Below are 19,130 nucleotides of genomic sequence, written 5' to 3' on the forward strand. Positions count from 1 at the left end.
CGGATGACACCGTATTATTGGCCCGGACCCCGCTTGGCCTACAAAGATTATTGAATTCCTTTGGGAATTTTATGAAGTCTTTGGACCTTGTGGTCAATAATGATAAATCCCATATTATGGCTCTAGGTAAGGGAAAAAAACTCCTTAAAACATGTTATTGTAATGATGCTGCTATCTCTAAAGTGAAAGTATTCACCTACCTGGGAGTCGTTTTTAGTGATAAGGGTACCTGGCCATCCCAAGTAACCACAAAGGCAAAAGCGGTACGTAGCTCTTCGGCTGCAATATTGGATTTTGCTAAAAGGTTGGGAGGGAAACCCTGTGAAGCTATTTTAAAAATATATCAAGCAAAATCTGTTTCTATAGCTAGGTATGGGGCTGCTATTTGGGGGTATGCTAATCTGGAACCCATTCAAATCGTAGAAAACAAATTTCTACGTGCCCTTCTTGGCCTACATCAATCTACTGCAACATATTCGGTCCATTTAGAACTAGGCATTGGATATATTTCTGATATTTTAAAAATCGCCCCAATTCTGCTATGGATTAGAATCTGGCTAAACCCGGATTTATCATTGAACCATAGCATTTTGAATGACTGCATTAAACTTGATAATTGGAAGGAAATACAGTGGCTGTCCTACATTAAAATGATTACTAAGGAGTTAGGACGCCCTGAGTTGTTTACCAATCCCGAAGGTCTCTGTAAAGCCGACTTATTGTGGGTTAAGTCATACTATATTAAGCACTGCGAGGCTGAGCGTGAATCCATAGAGCTTGGTAAATCATCAGTAAGGGCTCACCTCTTGCTTAATCTATCCATGGATATGCACCCATATTTATCAACTGTTACGAATTCTTATCATAGATGGCTTCTGACCAAATTCCGTTTTAGTCAGATTCACTTTGTATTAAGTGTCCCTCAGGGGTGGTTTAAGCCGGAAGATGGGGTTCCATGCATCTTGATGCCAGGAAAAGGGTTATCCTTCCCATTTTGAGAGAGGGAGCTTTTGCCCAAGTTAAACCTGCTTTAATGTTTTTACAATTAATGGAATCTTCTACAACAATGTTTTGTGTAGCCAGTTTTCTAGTTGCCTCTATTAGGCTAAGGAGGTCTAGATTGGCTACCTTGGAGGAAATCATTTAGTTTTCATAAAACTGTACCACCGGTATTAATTAATTCTCCCTTTTTACTTATGTACATGATGAATGTTTTTAAATTGTTGATTATTGAATTGTACACTTTTATGATTTTAACTAATCGAATAAAGTGGTTTTGAAATCTGAATCTGAAAAATTGTATTTATAAAGCGTTTACTACCCCAAATGAGTTGTCACAGCGCTTTTCGGCACTACTCCAGAACCCAAAAGGATTAGTGGTGGATTTGTATAGGGAAATTTGAGGTCATTTGAGCGGAGAACATGTGAATCTGTTAGTTGTATTGAATAGGATAATGAAGAAATAGAAAAGGGAAGAGTCTAGTAAGTGTTATTTGGGAGACCACAGTAGTAAGATGAAGTTTGGGATGAGTAAAAACAAGAGATCGAGGAGGGAAGAGTCTCTAGAAAGGGATTACAGAGATCACAGTAGTAAAATGAGGCAAACAGATGCCACCCAACAGTGCTGTGACAGTTTTTGCAGGCCTGAGACAGAAACAAATGTCAGAGTGTAGCACTGTTATCCCAGCAGCCCACCTTCCAAAGGTACAACCACAGATCCAAGGCAGGACTGGCCGACCCAGGCATTGGGCGTTTCCCCTGGAGGCTGGAAGGGTGGGGGTCACTTTTGGTACTGGGGGCCGGTTTTGTAGCAGTGTAGCAGTTTTAAAAGCAACGCTGAATTCCTTATATATCCAACACTTTTCATACAACAATAAAAGTGCCAAGATAACTCTGGTGATTAATGTACCTGCTGGAGAGGTCGGTGTGTTGTTTAGTGGTAGTTTTGGCTTGTCAAAGGTAGTGCAGAGTATTATAATGCCTGCTGTAAAGAGTGTGTATTATGCAGACCACAGAACAGGATTTTATGTGGGTTACTGATTTTGTCACAGACATCATTTTGTTACTGTGCAGTTTATAAGTTACAAACGTAATCTACGTTAGAAAGTTATGTTTTTATCCAGTCTTTCAGTATCCTAATTTTGCTAAATAAGGTTTGTTTGGGTAGAAATAATTTCCTATTACTTAAGTCAACCTAAGCCACTGACTTGAGTTTGTGCTTCCCCAGACCAAGGACACTTTGTTTTATGTAACATTTTCTGTACACTGATTTACACATGTATGATTCTTTGTCTCTATATTTGTGTGTGATGTAAAGTGCTCCAATGCCCTACACTGGTATGTGAGGCGCTACAAAACTAATGAAATATAAGTGAGAAAGGTGATAGGGAGAGATGAGAGACACTGTTGGAGGATGATAGCTAGGGTAATCATTAAAGAGCCCCAATTAAGATTGCCGTATCCTGGTGCACTGTAAGGTCATCATTTACTATGCTTTAAAAATGAATACAATTGAATATATAATTAAAAATATGTTGTAGAATGCACCATTTCCCCCCAAAATTTCTAAAGGGGAGAACCCCTCCATGCCCCTTTGTAGTGGTAAGGCTTGCTCGCTATGCTCGCTTTGCACCGTATGGGGGCTGGTTTGATATGATTCCCCTGGGCTACTTTGTGTCCCCAGTGCGGCCCTGCATAGATCGCTGGCCCCATGGAATCATGTCAACACCCCAGCACCCTGCTGCCATTAGAACTAAGGCCCAGATGGTAGTAGCAATGTCTGAACCCAGAGGGAGTTAAACTGAAGGCTTGATGCTTATGGTGGCCAGAAGCCCTCAGCCATTAAAAGAATACAGACCGGCAGAAGGCCAGCGCCTCACTGCCCTACATGAGGGGCCAACACTGGCAACCCATGAGACCCTGGCTCACTGAACACGAGTGTCGTTCACCCTTGAACTAAGTTCCAAACAGATACCTCAGAAGTTGTCAGTTACTATTCTGCTGTCTGTAGGGCCATGACTCTTGGGCCACAATCACACATGCATGGGCGAGCGCTCTATCTTATGTTACGGAGAGGTGCCTTGCTGCAGACCGGTGCCCATACCGCAGAGGGGCTGTCATGTTACGGAGGGGTGTCTTGCTGCAGACCTGCACCCATACCGCAGAGGGGCCTGACATGTGTCTCGGATGGGTCCTTGCTGCAGACCGGTGCCCATACTGCAGAGGGGCCTGTCTTAAGTTACAAAGGGGTGCATTGCTGCAGATGGGTGCTCATACCGCAGAGGGGCCTGACTTAAGTTACAGAGGGGTACTTTGCTCCAGACGGGTGCCCCTACTGCAGAGGGCCCTTTCTTATGTTAAGGAGGGATGTCTTGTTTCAACCTGGTGCCCATACTGCAGAGAGGCCTATATGATGTTACGGAGGGATGTCTTGTTTTAGCCCGGTGGCCATACCGCAGAGAGGCCTGTCATATGTTACGGAGGGGTGCCTTGCTGCAGACCGGTGCCCATATTGCAGATGGTTACCATGTTATATAGGGTTACCTAATGAGCTTGAGGGGTGCTCATGGTATGGAGTAGTGGTTGTATCTGAAGTCTTCTCTTGTGCTCTCTTTGGCAGATCTCCGTCCGTAGCACAGATTACGACCGGACACTGATGAGTGCCCAAGCCAACCTGGCAGGATTGTACCCGCCAAACAGAAGCGAACTCTGGAATCCGCAAATATGGTGGCAACCCATCCCCGTCCACACAGTTCCAGTGTCCCAGGATCGGGTGAGTGAGTGCAGCATGCCATGTTTCTGTGCCCACCCTGTGCCAGTGTCACATAACCAGGTGAGTGAGTGCTAAAGAAACAGTTGATGGATGGAATGCTGAACAATACAAACATTCACCCCCAGTCACAAGGATCTGGGTTAAATCCATCATTCTTTTGCTCACCACACCACCCCAGTTTGGACCCAGCCATATGCAAATCAGTCTTGACCCTGTTCCTTGTGGGAACAGTCCAGCCCGAACTGCCAAGCCAGGTCCTCCCTGGACCGGAAACAAGCATCCTGAGACCGGTTTCAGGGCATCACCCTTCCTCAGCCAGGCTAGCTTGAATCCAGTGGTGTAGTGAGCACGGAACCCACGTCTGGGCATACCCTTCCCACTTAGGGTGACAAATGCAAGGTGAGTGAGTGCAGCATGCCATGTCTCCATGCCCACATTGTGCTGGTGCCCCAGGACCGGGTGACTGAGTGCAGCATGCCATGTCTCCGTTCCCACCCTGTGCCATTGTCCCAGGACCGGGTGAGTGCAGCATGCCTTATCTCCGTGCCCACACTGTGACAGTGTCCCAGGAACGGGTGAGAGACAGCCTGACAGTCTTCTGTGCCCTCATTGTACCAATAGACAAGGTAAGTGTTCCATGATATTTCACTGTGCCCATGTGATGCAGTTCATTCAGGACCTCTGACACCCTGGTCAGGGACTCAGCTCTGTGCCCCAGCAGCTCCACTGTTGTGCCGCTGCCCCCTACATCTCTCTAAAAAGGTAGGTGTTTGAGGCCCTCCCCCACCTGCAGGCTCCTGCCTGCGCGTCATCCCTGGTGGTCCAGTGGGAGAGCCTTGCTCTTCTGCTGGTCCGCTGTTTTCTGTCTTTCTGTTTGTGCCCGTTTTCTGTCTTTCATCTGTCTTTTTGTTAATGTGCCTTTGTATTTGTTATTTCCTGTCTTTCTTTTTATTTGTGCCTGTTTTTGTCCTCCGTGTCCGTTTCCTTTCCTGCCGCTGCTGCACTTCCCTCCCCCACTTCCCTATTTAGTGGCAGCCTCTGGCACGCCAAAGGTGCGCCAATGGCAAGCCCGTCTGTACCCGACGGTGACCAGAGCCAGGGACCCTGGCTCTCCGACCAACCAAGGCTACGACTCAGCCGACCTCCACGCACTCAACCCCAGAAGGAGCAACAACTGCCAGCTATCTTCGCCGAACACCACCCATGGCCAGTTCTCCTGCCAACACTGCTGACAATCCTTTACCATCCTCTGCACCCCCACGGCTGCTTCACTCACGCCCGACACCAGCACCCCTGAAGCCCTGGGGTGCATCCTCCTCAATGTGCGCTCCCTGCACAGACATGCTGCAGAGATCTGGGACCTCCTCGACACCCTCTCGCCAGACGTCGCCTTCTTCACGGAAACCTGAATCAACCCCATCTCCGCCCCTGCCATCTCCACTGCCATCCCCAACAGATACAAGATCCAGAGGAAGGACCACCCCAACCGCCCAGGAGGAGGACTCGCCATCGCACACAAGAGCTCCCTGCGACTCTCCACCTCCAGCACGAGCGACTCCCCATCCACCACCGAACACCTCCATTCACAGATCCAGACCAGCCCCAGACGACCCTATGAGTTACCCTCACCTACAGACCCCCACGTTCCTCGAACCTCATTCACCACTATCATCGCTGTCCTTATTGCGCCCCACGCCATCGCCTCCATGGACTATATACTCATCGGAGACCTCAAATTCCACCTCGACAACCTTAGCAACCCCAACTCCACCACCCTCCTGGACAACCTCGCCAACCTCGGACTGAAACAGCTAGACACCACCCCCATCCACAAGGCATGACACACGCTCGACCCCATATTCGCAGGAGGTAAAAACATCCACTTCAGCCACACTACGCAACCCTTCTGGACAGGCCACCACTGCATACACTTCTCTTTCAAAAAAGCCACCGCCCCAAACCTACACCACGCCCTCCACGAAGGAACTGGAGCAAGGTCACTAAGGAGCACCTCAACTCCACCCTTATCCATGATCCTCCACCCACCTCGACCGACTCCAACTCTGCAGCCAAAGAACTTCACAGATGGATCAACAACTGCGCAGACAAGCTCGCCCTCTCCGCAACCCCGACAGACAGTGCCCCGGTAAGGCCACCTGGTTCACCACCGAGCTCCAAGAATCCAGACATACCTGCAGATGTCTCAAGAAGCTATGGAGAAACAGCAAAACCTCAGAAGACACGGAATATCACCAACTTATCAGATCCACCAAAAGGACCTTCATCCGAAACAAAATCGAAGCCGGCTACTCCAAGGAACTCTTCACCATCATTCAGGAAAGCCCCCCCAGCGAAACCACGGATGTCACACCCTCCCAGGACCTCTGCAACAAACTCAGCTCCTACTTCCACCTGAAGATAAGATCCCTCTACTACAACTTCAACGAACAAACTCTGTACACCGAACCCCTTCCTCCCCCCAGCAACGACAGCCAGCCTACCATCCCCTCCTGGACCCCAGTCCCCACCGAACACACCGCATCAGCCAGGAAAGGCATCCATTCAAGAGTGTCTATGGACCCCTGCCCTCCGCACATCTTCCACAGAGCTGCCACCGTCATAGCACCTGAGCTACGAAGCACCATCAAAGCCACCTTCGAAGCAGGCACATTCCCCGAAGACATGCACAGAAGTCAGGCCCCTCATCAAGAAGCCCTCGGCAGATCCGACGGACCTCAAGAACTACGGACCCATCTCTCTCCTCCCCTTCACGGCCAAAGTCACCGAGAAGATCGTCAATGCCCAACTAACGAACTTCATTGAAGAGAACTCAATCAATCAATCAATCAGGGAATTGTAAGCGCACTACTCACCCGTGAGGGTCTCAAGGCGCTGAGGGGGTGGGGTCCGTAGATCTGTTTAGCCGAAGAGCCAGGTCTTGAGGGTCTTCCTGAAGGTGTTCAGGGAGGGGACGCGTCTGATGTTTGCCGGTAGCTCATTCCAGGTCTTGGCTGCAATGTGAGAGAAAGATCTTCCGCCTGCTTTGGCTCTGTGGATGCGCGGGGTTTCGGCCAGTGCAAGGTTGGAAGATCGGAGGTTTCTTTTGGGTACGTGGAAGTCGATTCTGTCGTTGAGGTATTTTGGTCCATTGTTGTGTAGGCATTTGTAGGCGTGAGTGAGGATTTTGAAAGTGACTCTATTCTCCACGGGGAGCCAGTGGAGCCTTCGTAGGTGATGACTGATGTGTTCGTGTCGGGGGATGCCGAGGATGAGTCTGGCGGTGGTGTTCTGTATTGTCTGGAGTTTGCGGAGTAGGGACTTGTTGATGCCAGCGTTGAGTGCGTTTCCATAGTCCAGTCTGCTGGAGCTGAGTCCGTGGGTGACTGTCTTCCATGACTCAGGGGGGATCCACTTGAAGGTCTTGTGGAGGATGTGGAGGGTGTTGAAGCAGCTGGAGGTGAGGGCGTTGATCTGTCGGTTCATGGTGAGTGATGGGTCGAGTACGATGCCAAGGTTCTTGGTGTGGTCTGAGGGGGTAGATGGGCTTCCGAGAGTGGTCGGCCACCAGGTGCTGTTCCATGCAGAAGGGGTGGTACCGAAGACGAGGACTTCTGTCTTCTCTGTGTTGAGCTTCAGGCAGCTGTTGGTCATCCAGACTGCGACGGCTTGCATTCCTTTCTGGAAGTTGAGTTTGGCAGTGGTGGGGTCTTTGGTGAGGGAGAGGATGAGCTGGGTGTCGTCAGCGTAGGATACGATGTTGAGGCCGTGTTGTCGGACGATGGCTGCGAGGGGGGCATGTAGATGTTGAAGAGGGTGGGGCTCAGGGATGAATCGTGTGGGACTCCGCAGGTGATTTTCGTGGGGTTGGAGAGGAAGGGTGGGAGTCTGATCCTTTGTCTTCTTCCGGTGAGGAATGATCGGATCCAGTCCAGGGCTGTTCCTTGTATGCCTGCGTCATGTAGTCTAGCGACTAGTCGAAGGCCGCTGATAGGTCGAGTAGGATGAGGGCTGCGGAGTGGCCTTGGTCCAGGAGGGTGCGGATGTCATCTGTGGCGGCAAGTAGGACTGTCTCTGTGCTGTGGTTGCTTCAGAATCCGTATTGGGATGGGTCGAGGACGGCATTCCCTTCAATGAATCGTGTCAGTTTCCTGTTGACTGTTTTCTCTGCGACTTTGGCTGTGAAGGGGAGGAGCGAGATGGGCCGATAGTTCTTGAGGTCGGTGGGGTCAGCTGTGGGCTTCTTGAGAAGAGGTCTGACTTCTGAGCGCTTCCAGTCGTCTGGGAAGGTGCCTGTTTTGAAGGTGGTGTTGATGGTGCGTTGTAGTTTGGGTGCTATGGCAGCCATGGCTCTGTGGTAGATGTGAGGGGGGCAGGGGTCGGTGGGGGACCCCGAGTAAATGCTTTTCATGGTCGAGGCAGTGTCTTCGGTCGTGATTGGTGTCCAGTTGGAGATGGTGGGCTGACTGGTGTTTCTGGGGGGCGAGGGGCCGTCTGTGGCACCTGGTGGATGGGTCAGTGAAGTTGTCGTAGAGGTTTTTGATCTTGAGGTGGAAATAGGTTCCAAGCTTGTCGCAGAGGTCTTGGGATGGGGTGATGTCTGTGGCTTTGCTGCGTCGGTTGGTGAATTATTGAATGACATTGAAAAGTTCCTTGGAGTTGGTGGAGTTGGCCATGATTTTGTTGTGGCTGAAGTTCCTCTTGGTGTCTCTGATCTGGTTGTGGTAGTCCGTCATGGCGTCCTTGTAGGTGGTGTGGTTTTCGGTTGTCTTGGTTTTCCTCCAGTTCTTCTCCAGGCATCTGCAGGTGCGCCTGGCTTCTTAGAGAGCAGTGGGGAACCAGACGGCTTTCCTGGGGCGTTGTCTGTCGGGGTTGCATAGCGGGCGAGCTCGTCTGCACAGTCGGAGATCCAGTTGTGAAGTTCTCTGGCTGCGTCGTTTGCGTCGGGTGCCCAGGTGTGGTTGTCTCTGGTGAGGGTGGAGTTAAGTTGCTCGTCGGTAACCTTGCTCCAGTTCCTTCGTGGAGGGCGTGGGGTTGGTTTGGGTGCCTTGGGTTTGTTGATAGCGAAGTGTAAGCAGTGGTGGTCGGTCCATGGCGGCTGCATTGTGTGGCTGAATTGGACGCTCTTTCCTGCCGCGAAGATGGGGTCAAGGATGTGTCCTGCTCTGTGGGTCGGGGGGGTTGACGAGTTGTTTAAGTCCGATGCTGGCGAGGTTGTCACAAAGGATAGTGGAGTTAGGGTTGCTGGGGTTGTCGAGGTGGAAGTTCAGGTCTCCAATGAGTATGTAGGTTTTGAGGCGATGGTGTGAGGTGCGATGAAGTTGGTGATGGCGGTGGCGAAGGGTGTTCTGGGGCCGGAGGGTCTGTAGATGAGGGTTCCTCGGAGTGTCGCTTTGGGGGATGGTCTGGATCTGGAAGTGCAGGTGTTCAGCGGAGGGGAAGATTTCGCTGGAGGTGGTGAGGTGGAGGGTGCTCTTGTGGGTGATGGCGAGGCCCCCACCTGGGTGGTTGGGGCAGTCTTTCCTCTGGATCTTGTATCCATCTGGGATGGTGGTGCTGATGTCGGGGGCGGAGGATGCGTTGGTCCAGGTCTCTGTGAAGAAGGCGATGTCGGGTGAGAGAGAGTCGAGTAGGTTACAGATTTCCATGGTGTGTTTGTGTACGGAGTGTATGTTGAGGAGGATGCATTTTAGGGTGTCACCGGTGCTGACATCGGCGGTGTTGGAGGCCGGGGTGGTGTTGAGGGTCTGGCGGCAGTGGAGGCAGGAGAACTGGCCGTGGGTCATATTCAGCGAGGCCTGTTGGCATTCTCTAAGTCTTCCAGGGTTGAGTGCGCGGAGGGTGGTGGTGTCGTAGCAATGGGTAGTGGGAGGTCCAGGGTTCCTGGCGCTAGCCGCAGTCCGGTCGTGGTCGGGGCGCAGACGAGCTTGCCTTCGGCAAGCCTTCGGCGTACCAGCAGCGTGCCTGCTGCTCACCGCCGCGCAGCGGCCGCCTTAAGTAGGGGAGGTGGGAGGGAGGAGAGAGTAGGAGGCGGGAGCGGCGGAATTCTGGGGGGGAATTCCCAGGTGGAATGGGCCACAGGGGCAGCAGCGGCAAAAGGCGAAAGGAACAGGCAGGCACGAGAAAATAAAAACAGTGGTGGAATTAGAGCAAGACACAGATGGGCACAATAACAGTGGCACAACAGGGAAAAATTAAGAAGAAAAAACGGCTGAGAAAGGTTACAGTGGTTGCAGGCAGTCTGGTCCCAGTTGGTAGCGGCAGCAGGCACAGAAGCGTACAGCAGCCTCGAACCTCCCAAGGAGGAGGTCGGGGTCTGGAGGAAAGAGACGACACAGCAGAGCTGCGGAGAGAGAGTGGACCTAGACCGAGGGTAGGAGGTCTTACTCGTGCTCCCCCGCAGCGGCCGTCAATAAGTAGGGGAGGTGGGAGGGAGGAGAGGCTGGGAGGCGGGAGCGGGGGAATTCCAGGGGGAGGGGCCACAGGGGCAGCAGCGGAGAAAGGCGAAAGGAACAGGCAGGCACGAGAAAATAAAAACAGTGGTGGAATTAGAGCAAGACACAGATGGGCACAAAAACAATGGCACAACAGGGAAAAATTAAGAAAACAAGCATTTGCAATGCAATAGGGCTCGAATTTACGTTACTCTATTAAATGCGAGACCTGTTGCATCGCAAATGCTTTTTTGTCAAAGAGTACATACAGCGCTTTCACTTTAATGTTGGCCAGGCCCCTTTCCTTAGATGAGCCACATCTAAAGAAATTGGTGTGGCTAACATTAAAGTGAAAGCACGGCATGGGGCGCTTTCACAAAAAAAAGCATTTGTCAAGTTGACAAACAAATATTTTTTTTATCAAGTTGACAAACAAACATTTTTTTTGTAAAAGTACCTCATGCCGCACTTTCACTTTAATGTCGGCCATGCCCATTTCTTTAGACGCGGCTCCTGTAAAGAAAGGTGTCTGGCTGATATTAAAGTGAAAACGCCACATGGAGCGCTTTAAAAAAAATACATAAAACATTTAATAATTAAAAGAAAGGAGTGCTGTCGGCCACTCGATTCAAAGCGGACTGTGCTGGAAAAATAAAGAAAGAAAGGCGCCCGGCCACTCTATTCAAAGTGGTTCACGCTGGAAAAATATATAAAGAAAGGTGCGCAGCCGTTGCAGGAAAGCAGGTCGTGTCTGGAGTAGGACAAGTTAATGAAAGAAAATAGTTCTCACAGACTAACTACACATACTGTGTGACCATGCAAGTAAAAGGTCCTATCCTTATGGGAGGTTACAAATGCAGACAAGGAGTTACTAAGGAGGGACTAACAAGCCTATTAATGAATCAGAAGCAACCATTTAGAAGGGACAGGGCCCAATTGAAAAAATGGGCGGAGAGTGGGCGGAGCTCCAAGTCCATACCCGAGTACAGTATGCCTTGCAGAGCAGTGCATAAGCTGCCTAGGCTTGACCTAAAAAACATATGTCTCATTCACCCACATCTTTGCAGATCCAACTACTACAGCTGTGCTACCACCTCCTGTCAAGAATTGCCAAGTCTTCTATACTTGCCACTGGTTCTCTAGTTATGATCATTACCTTCAGGTTCTCTTGGAAAAGAGCTAGCACACATCTGTACCCCCCTAGCCTGGTAGCCTTTTGTCATGGTGAATATGCTCATTCTAACATGCCCGGATAGCTGCTATGCGTGTGTCACACCTCGTCATTGACACCTGTAGATGGTAATCCAACAGCAATACTGAATGTCTTGTGGAATAGAAACTTCCCTTTGCCTGACTTTACCAATTCTACGGTGGTCAAATCATGACAAACCATTGACAACTTGTGCTCTAACACCCTCTGGGGCTGGTTCCCTCTACTAAGCACAAAAATTAATATAATCAAATAAAACAAAATCAGATAAAAACATAAAACTTTGCAGCAAAAGACAGAATGTTCCGTCCATGCAGGGAAAATTCCATTTTCAATAATCAGTGTTTTTATACTGTTCGTGCTCCAAGATTAGTGAAGGGTCTAGAACTGCCCCAGACTTTGCGTGTGGATGGTGTGTGCAAGACCGGGACGGTTTCCTCCTCGCGAGAAATAGACATGTCTCCAGGTAGGCTAGGTGTATTTTAACTTGAGTCACAGGAAACTGGTTGCACACTGACGTTATTTAGCACTGAAGTACTGTTCAAACATGTGAAGAAACTGCAAAACCAAACACGCTGTTTTACTCCTTATGGGCTGTATTTACAAAAGGGATTCTCTCGTTCGGTATTTCTCTGGAGAAATTCTTTAGTAAACCGTCATCGCAGGTGCTAATTCAGAAGAAAGATGCCACAGTACTATCGGGGCTTTAGGCGTGTGTTCATCAAAACAAACTATGTGCTGCCTCAAAGGCATTCAAGAACAGCTACTTCTAAAGCTATGCACCACATACAGACAGGGCCAGACGCGGATTTTTGTTAGATAGCTTAAGTCTTTTGAAACTCTAGAAGACATTTACTTAAGACAAGTTAAGAGGATACACATCAAAAAATATAATTTTTTTAAATTTCTGTATGGCAATTTTTAATCCAACATTTCCCCGATTCAACTGAAAAAGATTACATGATCAAAATTGACATCCAAGCCTCACCTCCACTTTTACATTTTGGACAAAATGCCTTACGGTAATCAGAACGGAAAACCAAGATAATGTTTCTTACTACAATTCTACTAGGACTCAAACCTTCTGATAAAGAAAAACGGCAACATAATTGTTTGCACTGTTCATGGATGTCATGCCAAGGTTGTACCGCTTTGTCTTGGCAGTTCTGGCTGGACTGTTCCCATGAGGCACAGGGTCAGACTGATTTGCATATGGCCATGTCTGAACTGGGGTGGCAGAGTGGGCTAAAGAACGGTGATGGATCAAACCCAGATCTGTTGACTGGGTGTGAGTGTTTGATTGGTTCTGATGCTCCGTCCATCACCACCCCCTTTTGTACCGCTTTGTTCGCCACAAGTTGGCAGGGTATGCTCAGACGTGAGTCCCTTGCTCACTTTGCCACTGGATTCAAGCAAGCCTGGCTGAAGACGGCTGAAATTCCGGAAACTGGTCCTAGGAAGATTGTTTCCGGTCCAGGGAAGGCATGGCTTGGCAGTTCGGGCTGGACTGTTCCCATGAGGCACAGGGTCAGACTGATTTGCATATGGCCATGTCTGAACTGGGATGGCAGAGTGGGCTAAAGAATGGTGATGGATCAAACCCAGATCTGTTGACTGGGTGTGAGTGTTTGATTGGTTCTGATGCTCTGTCCATTACCACCCCCTTTTGTACCGCTTTGTTCGCCAGAAGTTGGCAGGGTATGCTCAGACGTGAGTCCCTTGCTCACTTTGCCACTGGATTCAAGCAAGCCTGGCTGAAGACGGCTGAAATGCCAGAAACCGGTCCTAGGAAGCTTGTTTCCGGTCCAGGGAAGGCATGGCTTGGCAGTTCGGGCTGGACTGTTCCCATGAGGCACAGGGTCAGACTGATTTGCATATGGCCATGTCTGAACTGGGGTGGCAGAGTGGGCTAAAGAATGGTGATGGATCAAACCCAGATCTGTTGACTGGGTGTGAGTGTTTGATTGGTTCTGATGCTCTGTCCATTACCACCCCCTTTTGTACCGCTTTGTTCGCCAGAAGTTGGCAGGGTATGCTCAGACGTGAGTCCCTTGCTCACTTTGCCACTGGATTCAAGCAAGCCTGGCTGAAGACGGCTGAAATGCCAGAAACCGGTCCCAGGAAGCTTGTTTCCGGTCCAGGGAAGGCATGGCTTGGCAGTTCGGGCTGGACTGTTCCCATGAGGCACAGGGTCAGACTGATTTGCATATGGCCATGTCTGAACTGGGGTGGCAGAGTGGGCTAAAGAACGGTGATGGATCAAAGCCAGATCTGTTGACTGGGTGTGAGTGTTTGATTGGTTCTGATGCTCCGTCCATCACCACCCCCTTTTGTACCGCTTTGATCACCATAATTTGGCAGGGTATGCTCAGACGTGAGTCCCTTGCTCACTTTGCCACTGGATTCAAGCAAGCCTGGCTGAAGACAGCTGAAATGCCAGAAACCGGTCCTAGGAAGCTTGTTTCCGGTCCAGGGAAGGCATGGCTTGGCAGTTCGGGCTGGACTGTTCCCATGAGGCACAGGGTCAAACTGATTTGCATATGGCCATGTCTGAACTGGGGTGGCAGAGTGGGCTAAAGAACGGTGATGGATCAAACCCAGATCTGTTGACTGGGTGTGAGTGTTTGATTGGTTCTGATGCTCCGTCCATCACCACCCCCTTTTGTATCACTCAGGGCATGCAGCATAAACTCCTCCTGTACACACAGGGTGCAGCTCACTCAGGGCATGCAGCACAGACTCTTCCTGCACCCACGAGGTGCGGCTCACTCAGGGCATGCAGCATAAACTCCTCCTGTACACACAGGGTGCAGCTCACTCAGGGCATGCAGCACAGACTCTTCCTGTGCCCACAGGGTGCGGCTGACTCTGGCATGCAGCACAGACTCTTCCTGTGCCCACGGGGTGTGGCTTACTCAGGGCATGCAGCACAGACTCTTCTTGCACCCACAGGTTGCTGCTCACTCAGGGCATGCAGAATAGACTCTCAAAGCAAGGTGAGTGAAGCCTAGAATCTTCCTGTGCCCACAGGGTGCAGCTAACTCAGGGCATGCAGCACAGAATCTTCCTGCGCCCACAGGTTGCTGCTCACCCAGGGCATGCAGCCTAGAATCTTCCTGTGCCCAGAGGGTGCAGCTCACTCAGGGCATGCAGCACAGACTCTTCCTGCGCCCACAGGGTGCGGCTCACTCAGGGAATACAGCATAGACTCCTCCTGTGCCCACAGGGTGCAGCTCACTCAGGGTATGCAGCACAGATTCTTCCTGTGCCTACAGAGTGCGACTGACTCCGGCATGCAGCACAGACTCTTCCTGCGCCCACAGGTTGCTGCTCACACAGGGCATGCAGCCTAGAATCTTCCTGTGCCCAGAGGGTGCGGCTCACTCAGGGCATGCAGCATAGACTCCTCCTGTGCTCACAGGGTGCAGCTCACTCAGGGCATGCAGCATAGACTCCTCCTGTGCCCATAGGGTGCAGCTCGCTCAGGGCATGCAGCACAGACTCCTCCTGTGCCCACAGGGTGCTGCTGACTCGGACATGCAGCACAGACTCCTCCTGTGCCCACAGGGTGCAGTTCACTCAGGGCATGCAGCACAGACTCTTCCTGTGCCAACAGGGTGCGGCTAACTCGGGCATGCAGCACAGACTCTTCATGTGCCCACAGTGTGCAGCATAGACCCCAATGTGATAAATTTGATCAACGCTTCACTGGCCTCTGGAATAGTCCCCACCAAATGGAAAGGGGCAAGAGTTAAAGGGCTACTTAAAAAGCCTAATCTGGATCCGGTAGAACTGGGCATCACAGACTCTTCCTGTGCCCACAGGTTGCTGCTCACTCAGGGCATGCAGCCTAGAATCTTCCTGTGCCCAGAGGATGCAGCTCAGTCAGGGCATGCAGCACAGACTCTTCCTGCGCCCATGGGGTGCGGCTCACTCAGGGCATGCAGCATAGACTCCTCCTGTGCCCACAGGGTGCGGCTCACTCAGGGCATGCAGCACAGACTCTTCCTGTGCCCACAGGGTGCTGCTGACTCAGGCATGCAGCACAGACTCTTCCTGTACCCACAGGGTGCGGCTGACTCGGGCATGCAGCACAGACTCTTCCTGTGCCCACGGGGTGCAGCTCACGCAGGGCATGCAGCACAGACTCTTTGTGCGCCCATGGGGTGCGGCTTACTCAGGACATGCAGCATAGACTCCTTCTGTGCCCACAGGGTGCAGCTTACTCAGGGCATGCAGCACAGACTCTTCCTGTGCCCACAGGGTGCAGCATAGCCCCCAATGTGATAAGTTTGAGCAACGCTTCACTGGCCTCTGGAATAGTCCCCACCAAATGGAAAGAGACAAGAGTTAAAGCGCTACTTAAAAAGCCTAATCTGGATCCGGTAGAACTGAGCAACTTTCGCCCCATATCCCCTTTGCCTGCCATAAGCAAGGTAACAGAGAAACATGTTAACCGAACTCTTTCGGAGTTTCTTGAAAGTCATAACCTGCTCCATTCCTCCCAAACCGGTTCCGCCCGCGCCAAAGCACCGAAACCGCTTTACTGGCAGTAGTAGAGGAAAGTAGGAAAATTCTGGACTCAGGAGGATCGGTGGCCATTCTACTACCAGAGCGCCGCATTTGACACAGTGAATCATTCAATTCTCATCCGACGACTCAGGTGTATAGGAGTGGATAGTACAGCGCCTCGCTGGTTATCCTCCTTTCTGGAGGGAAGAACCTTTCAGGTCTTCAAAGAAAACATTGTTTCCACACCCACCCGTCTTCTGAGTGGTGTGCCACAGGGCTCATCACTCAGTCCGACCCTTTTTATTGTCTATATGTCCCCTCTAGCAGCCATAGTAGCTCCCTATGGAATCCGGATAATTACCTACGCCGATGACACACAATTGGTGGTTGGGCTCAATCAAGGAGATCTAACAACCCACGCCCTCTACTCCTGCTTAAATGACATCTCGAGCTGGATGGACGCCTCCCAGCTTAAGCTTAACGGAGGAAAAACTGAGATTATGATTCTGGGCAACACTCTCAGTTTCGATCCCAGCTTGATGTGGCCCCCTAGCATGGGCCCAGCCCCAGTCCCGAAAGCAGAAATCAAGAGCCTTGGTGTAAGGCTGGACCTGGACCTGAGCCTCAGGACTAAGGCCAGAAAAACGGCAGCTCTCTGCTATGGCCTTCTTAGAATGGCTGGAAAGCTCCTGCCCCTCCTTCCCTTTGAGGCCAGGAAAGTACTGGTCCAATCATTAATACTCTCGAGACTGGACTATGGAAACGCTTTATATCTGGGCGCCCCCATCTCCGCAGTCACAAAACTTCAATCCGTACAAAACAGTGCTGCGAGACTCTTGATGGGAACCACTAATAGACTCTCAGCCAAACCGGCCCTCCGTTCCCTCCACTGGCTTCTGGTTCAGGAATGGGTCAGATTCAAGGCCTTATGCTTAGTACATAAGACAAGGCTGGGACTTGGCCCACCTATCATTTCCACCATGATTCGTCCATATAAAGCCAACCCGAATCTTCGATGAGACGATTTGTACCTGGCAGAGATCCCTAGGATCAAGAGTGGCGGTAGGCTTTTTTCCTATAATGCCTCCAAACTTTGGAACTCCCTGCCTCTCCATCTCTGCACAATCCCTTAGCCTCTGTAGCCCTCTGTCTCCCCCGTGTCAGTTATTAGCGCTGGGATGCTTCCGAGTAGCCATGCGCTCTACAAATGTCTTTCCATTCCATTCCATTCCTGTGCCCATAGGGTGCAGCACACTTTGGGCATCCAGCATAGACTCTTTGTGCGCCCAGAGGGTGCAGCTCACTCAGGGCATGCAGCACAGACTCTTCCAGCGCCCACAGGTTGCTGCTCACTCAGGGCATGCAGCCTAGAATCTTCCTGTGCCCAGAGGGTGCAGCTCACTCAGGGCATGCAGCACAGACTCTTCCTGCGCCCACGGGGTGCGGCTCACTCTGGGCATGCAGCATAGACTCCTCCTGTGCCCACAGGGTGCAGCTCACTCAGGGCATGCAGCACAGACTCTTCCTGTGACCACAGGGTGCTGCTGACTCGGGCATGCAGCATAGACTCCTCCTGTGCCCACAGGGTGCAGCTCACTCAGGGCATGCAGCACAGACTCTTCCTGTGCCCACAAGGTGCGGCTGACTCGGGCATGCAGCACAGACTCTTCCTGCGCCCAGAGGGTGAAGCTCACTCAGGGCATGCAGAATAGACTCTCAGGGCAAGGTGAGTGAAGCCTAGAATCTTCCTGTGCCCACAGGGTGCAGCTCACACAGGGCAAGGTGAGTGCAGCCTAGAATCTTCCTTAGCTCGAGAATAAGTAGATACAGAGTGAATGAACAAATATATACCAGAAAGTGAACATGCACAGTAGTAGTAGACATAGTGACCAGAGGGCAAGTAAACACAGAACACCGAGACAGAGAGCAGCCATATCGAAAGGTAAGAGACAGACTGCAAAAATACTGAATGCAAACGGTGAGCGAGTAGACAAAGTGAACACATTTAGAGTAACCAGCAGGCAAGGAGCAAACAGTCAGACAGCAAGGAGGCAGAGAATGAGCTGCCAGAGTGCACGTACTTATACAGTGTACTAACAGCTAATAGACATACTACTGGTAGACACAGTGAAGAGACAGAGGATGAGCAGGCAGAGAGTGAGCAGACAGAGACACAGGATGGGAACAGGCTGGCAGAGGACGAGCTGAGAAAGCATGGAGCGAGCAGCCATAGCAGCCAATGAAGGCAGAGATGAGCGAGACGCAGAGAGAAGAGCAGCTTTCCGCAGGATGAAGCCCACTGACACTCTTCGTCTCTCTGCTCCTCCAGCTGCTGAAGTTCCCGATGAAGGACTGCCCTCGATACCACGAGCTGATGGAGGAGACAGTCCAGCTGCCCCAGTACCGAGACAAGATGGCCGGATGGAAGGTAAGGGCCTTAGAGCACCGTGAAAGAGGGGAGTGAGGAAGGCACAGTAACAAAGCACACTAAAAGAGGGCAGTGAGGAAGGGACAGTAACAAAGCACACTAAAAGAGGGCAGTGAGGAAGGGACAGTAACATAGCACACTAAAAGAGGGCAGTGAGGAAGGGGCATTAACAAAGCACACTAATAGCGGGCAGTGAGGAAGGGACAGTAACAAAGCACACCGAAAGAGGGCAATGAGGAAGGGATAGTAACAAAGCACACTAAAAGAGAGCAGTGAGGAAGGGACAGTAACAAAGCACACTAAAAGAGGGCAGTGAAAAAGGGACAGTAACAAAGCACACCGAAAGAGGGCAATGAGGAAGGGATAGTAACATAGCACACTAAAAGAGGGAAGTGAGGAAGGGACAGTAACAAAGCACACTAAAAGAGGGCAGTGAGGAAGGGACAGTAACAAAGCACACTAAAAGAGGGCAGTGAGGAAGGGACAGTAACATAGCACACTAAAAGAGGGCAGTGAGGAAGGGACAGTAACAAAGCACACCGAAAGAGTGTAGTGAGGAAGGGACAGTAACAAAGCACACTAAAAGAGGGCAATGAGGAAGGGACAGTAACAAAGCACACTAAAAGAGGGCAGTGAGGAAGGGACAGTAACATAGCACACTAAAAGAGGGCAGTGAGGAAGGGACAGTAACATGGCACACTAAAAGAGGGGAGTGAGGAAGGCACAGTAACAAAGCACACTAAAAGAGGGGAGTGAGGAAGGCACAGTAACAAAGCA

General features: G+C 50.9%; 1 protein-coding gene across 1 annotated transcript in view; it reads left to right on the plus strand.

The window, feature by feature from the left end:
- Positions 1–19,130, plus strand: part of LOC146809396 (testicular acid phosphatase homolog) — a 188,357-nt gene that overhangs the window by 39,433 nt on the left and 129,794 nt on the right. Inside the window, exons 4-5 of the mRNA XM_085616225.1 lie at positions 3,620–3,772; positions 18,255–18,353. Coding sequence (XP_085472351.1) covers positions 3,620–3,772; positions 18,255–18,353 — 252 coding nt within the window. The remainder of the gene's footprint in view (positions 1–3,619; positions 3,773–18,254; positions 18,354–19,130) is intronic.

This window comes from Triturus cristatus, chromosome 7 (assembly GCF_964204655.1).
Source record: "Triturus cristatus chromosome 7, aTriCri1.1, whole genome shotgun sequence".
Taxonomy (NCBI): domain Eukaryota; kingdom Metazoa; phylum Chordata; class Amphibia; order Caudata; family Salamandridae; genus Triturus; species Triturus cristatus.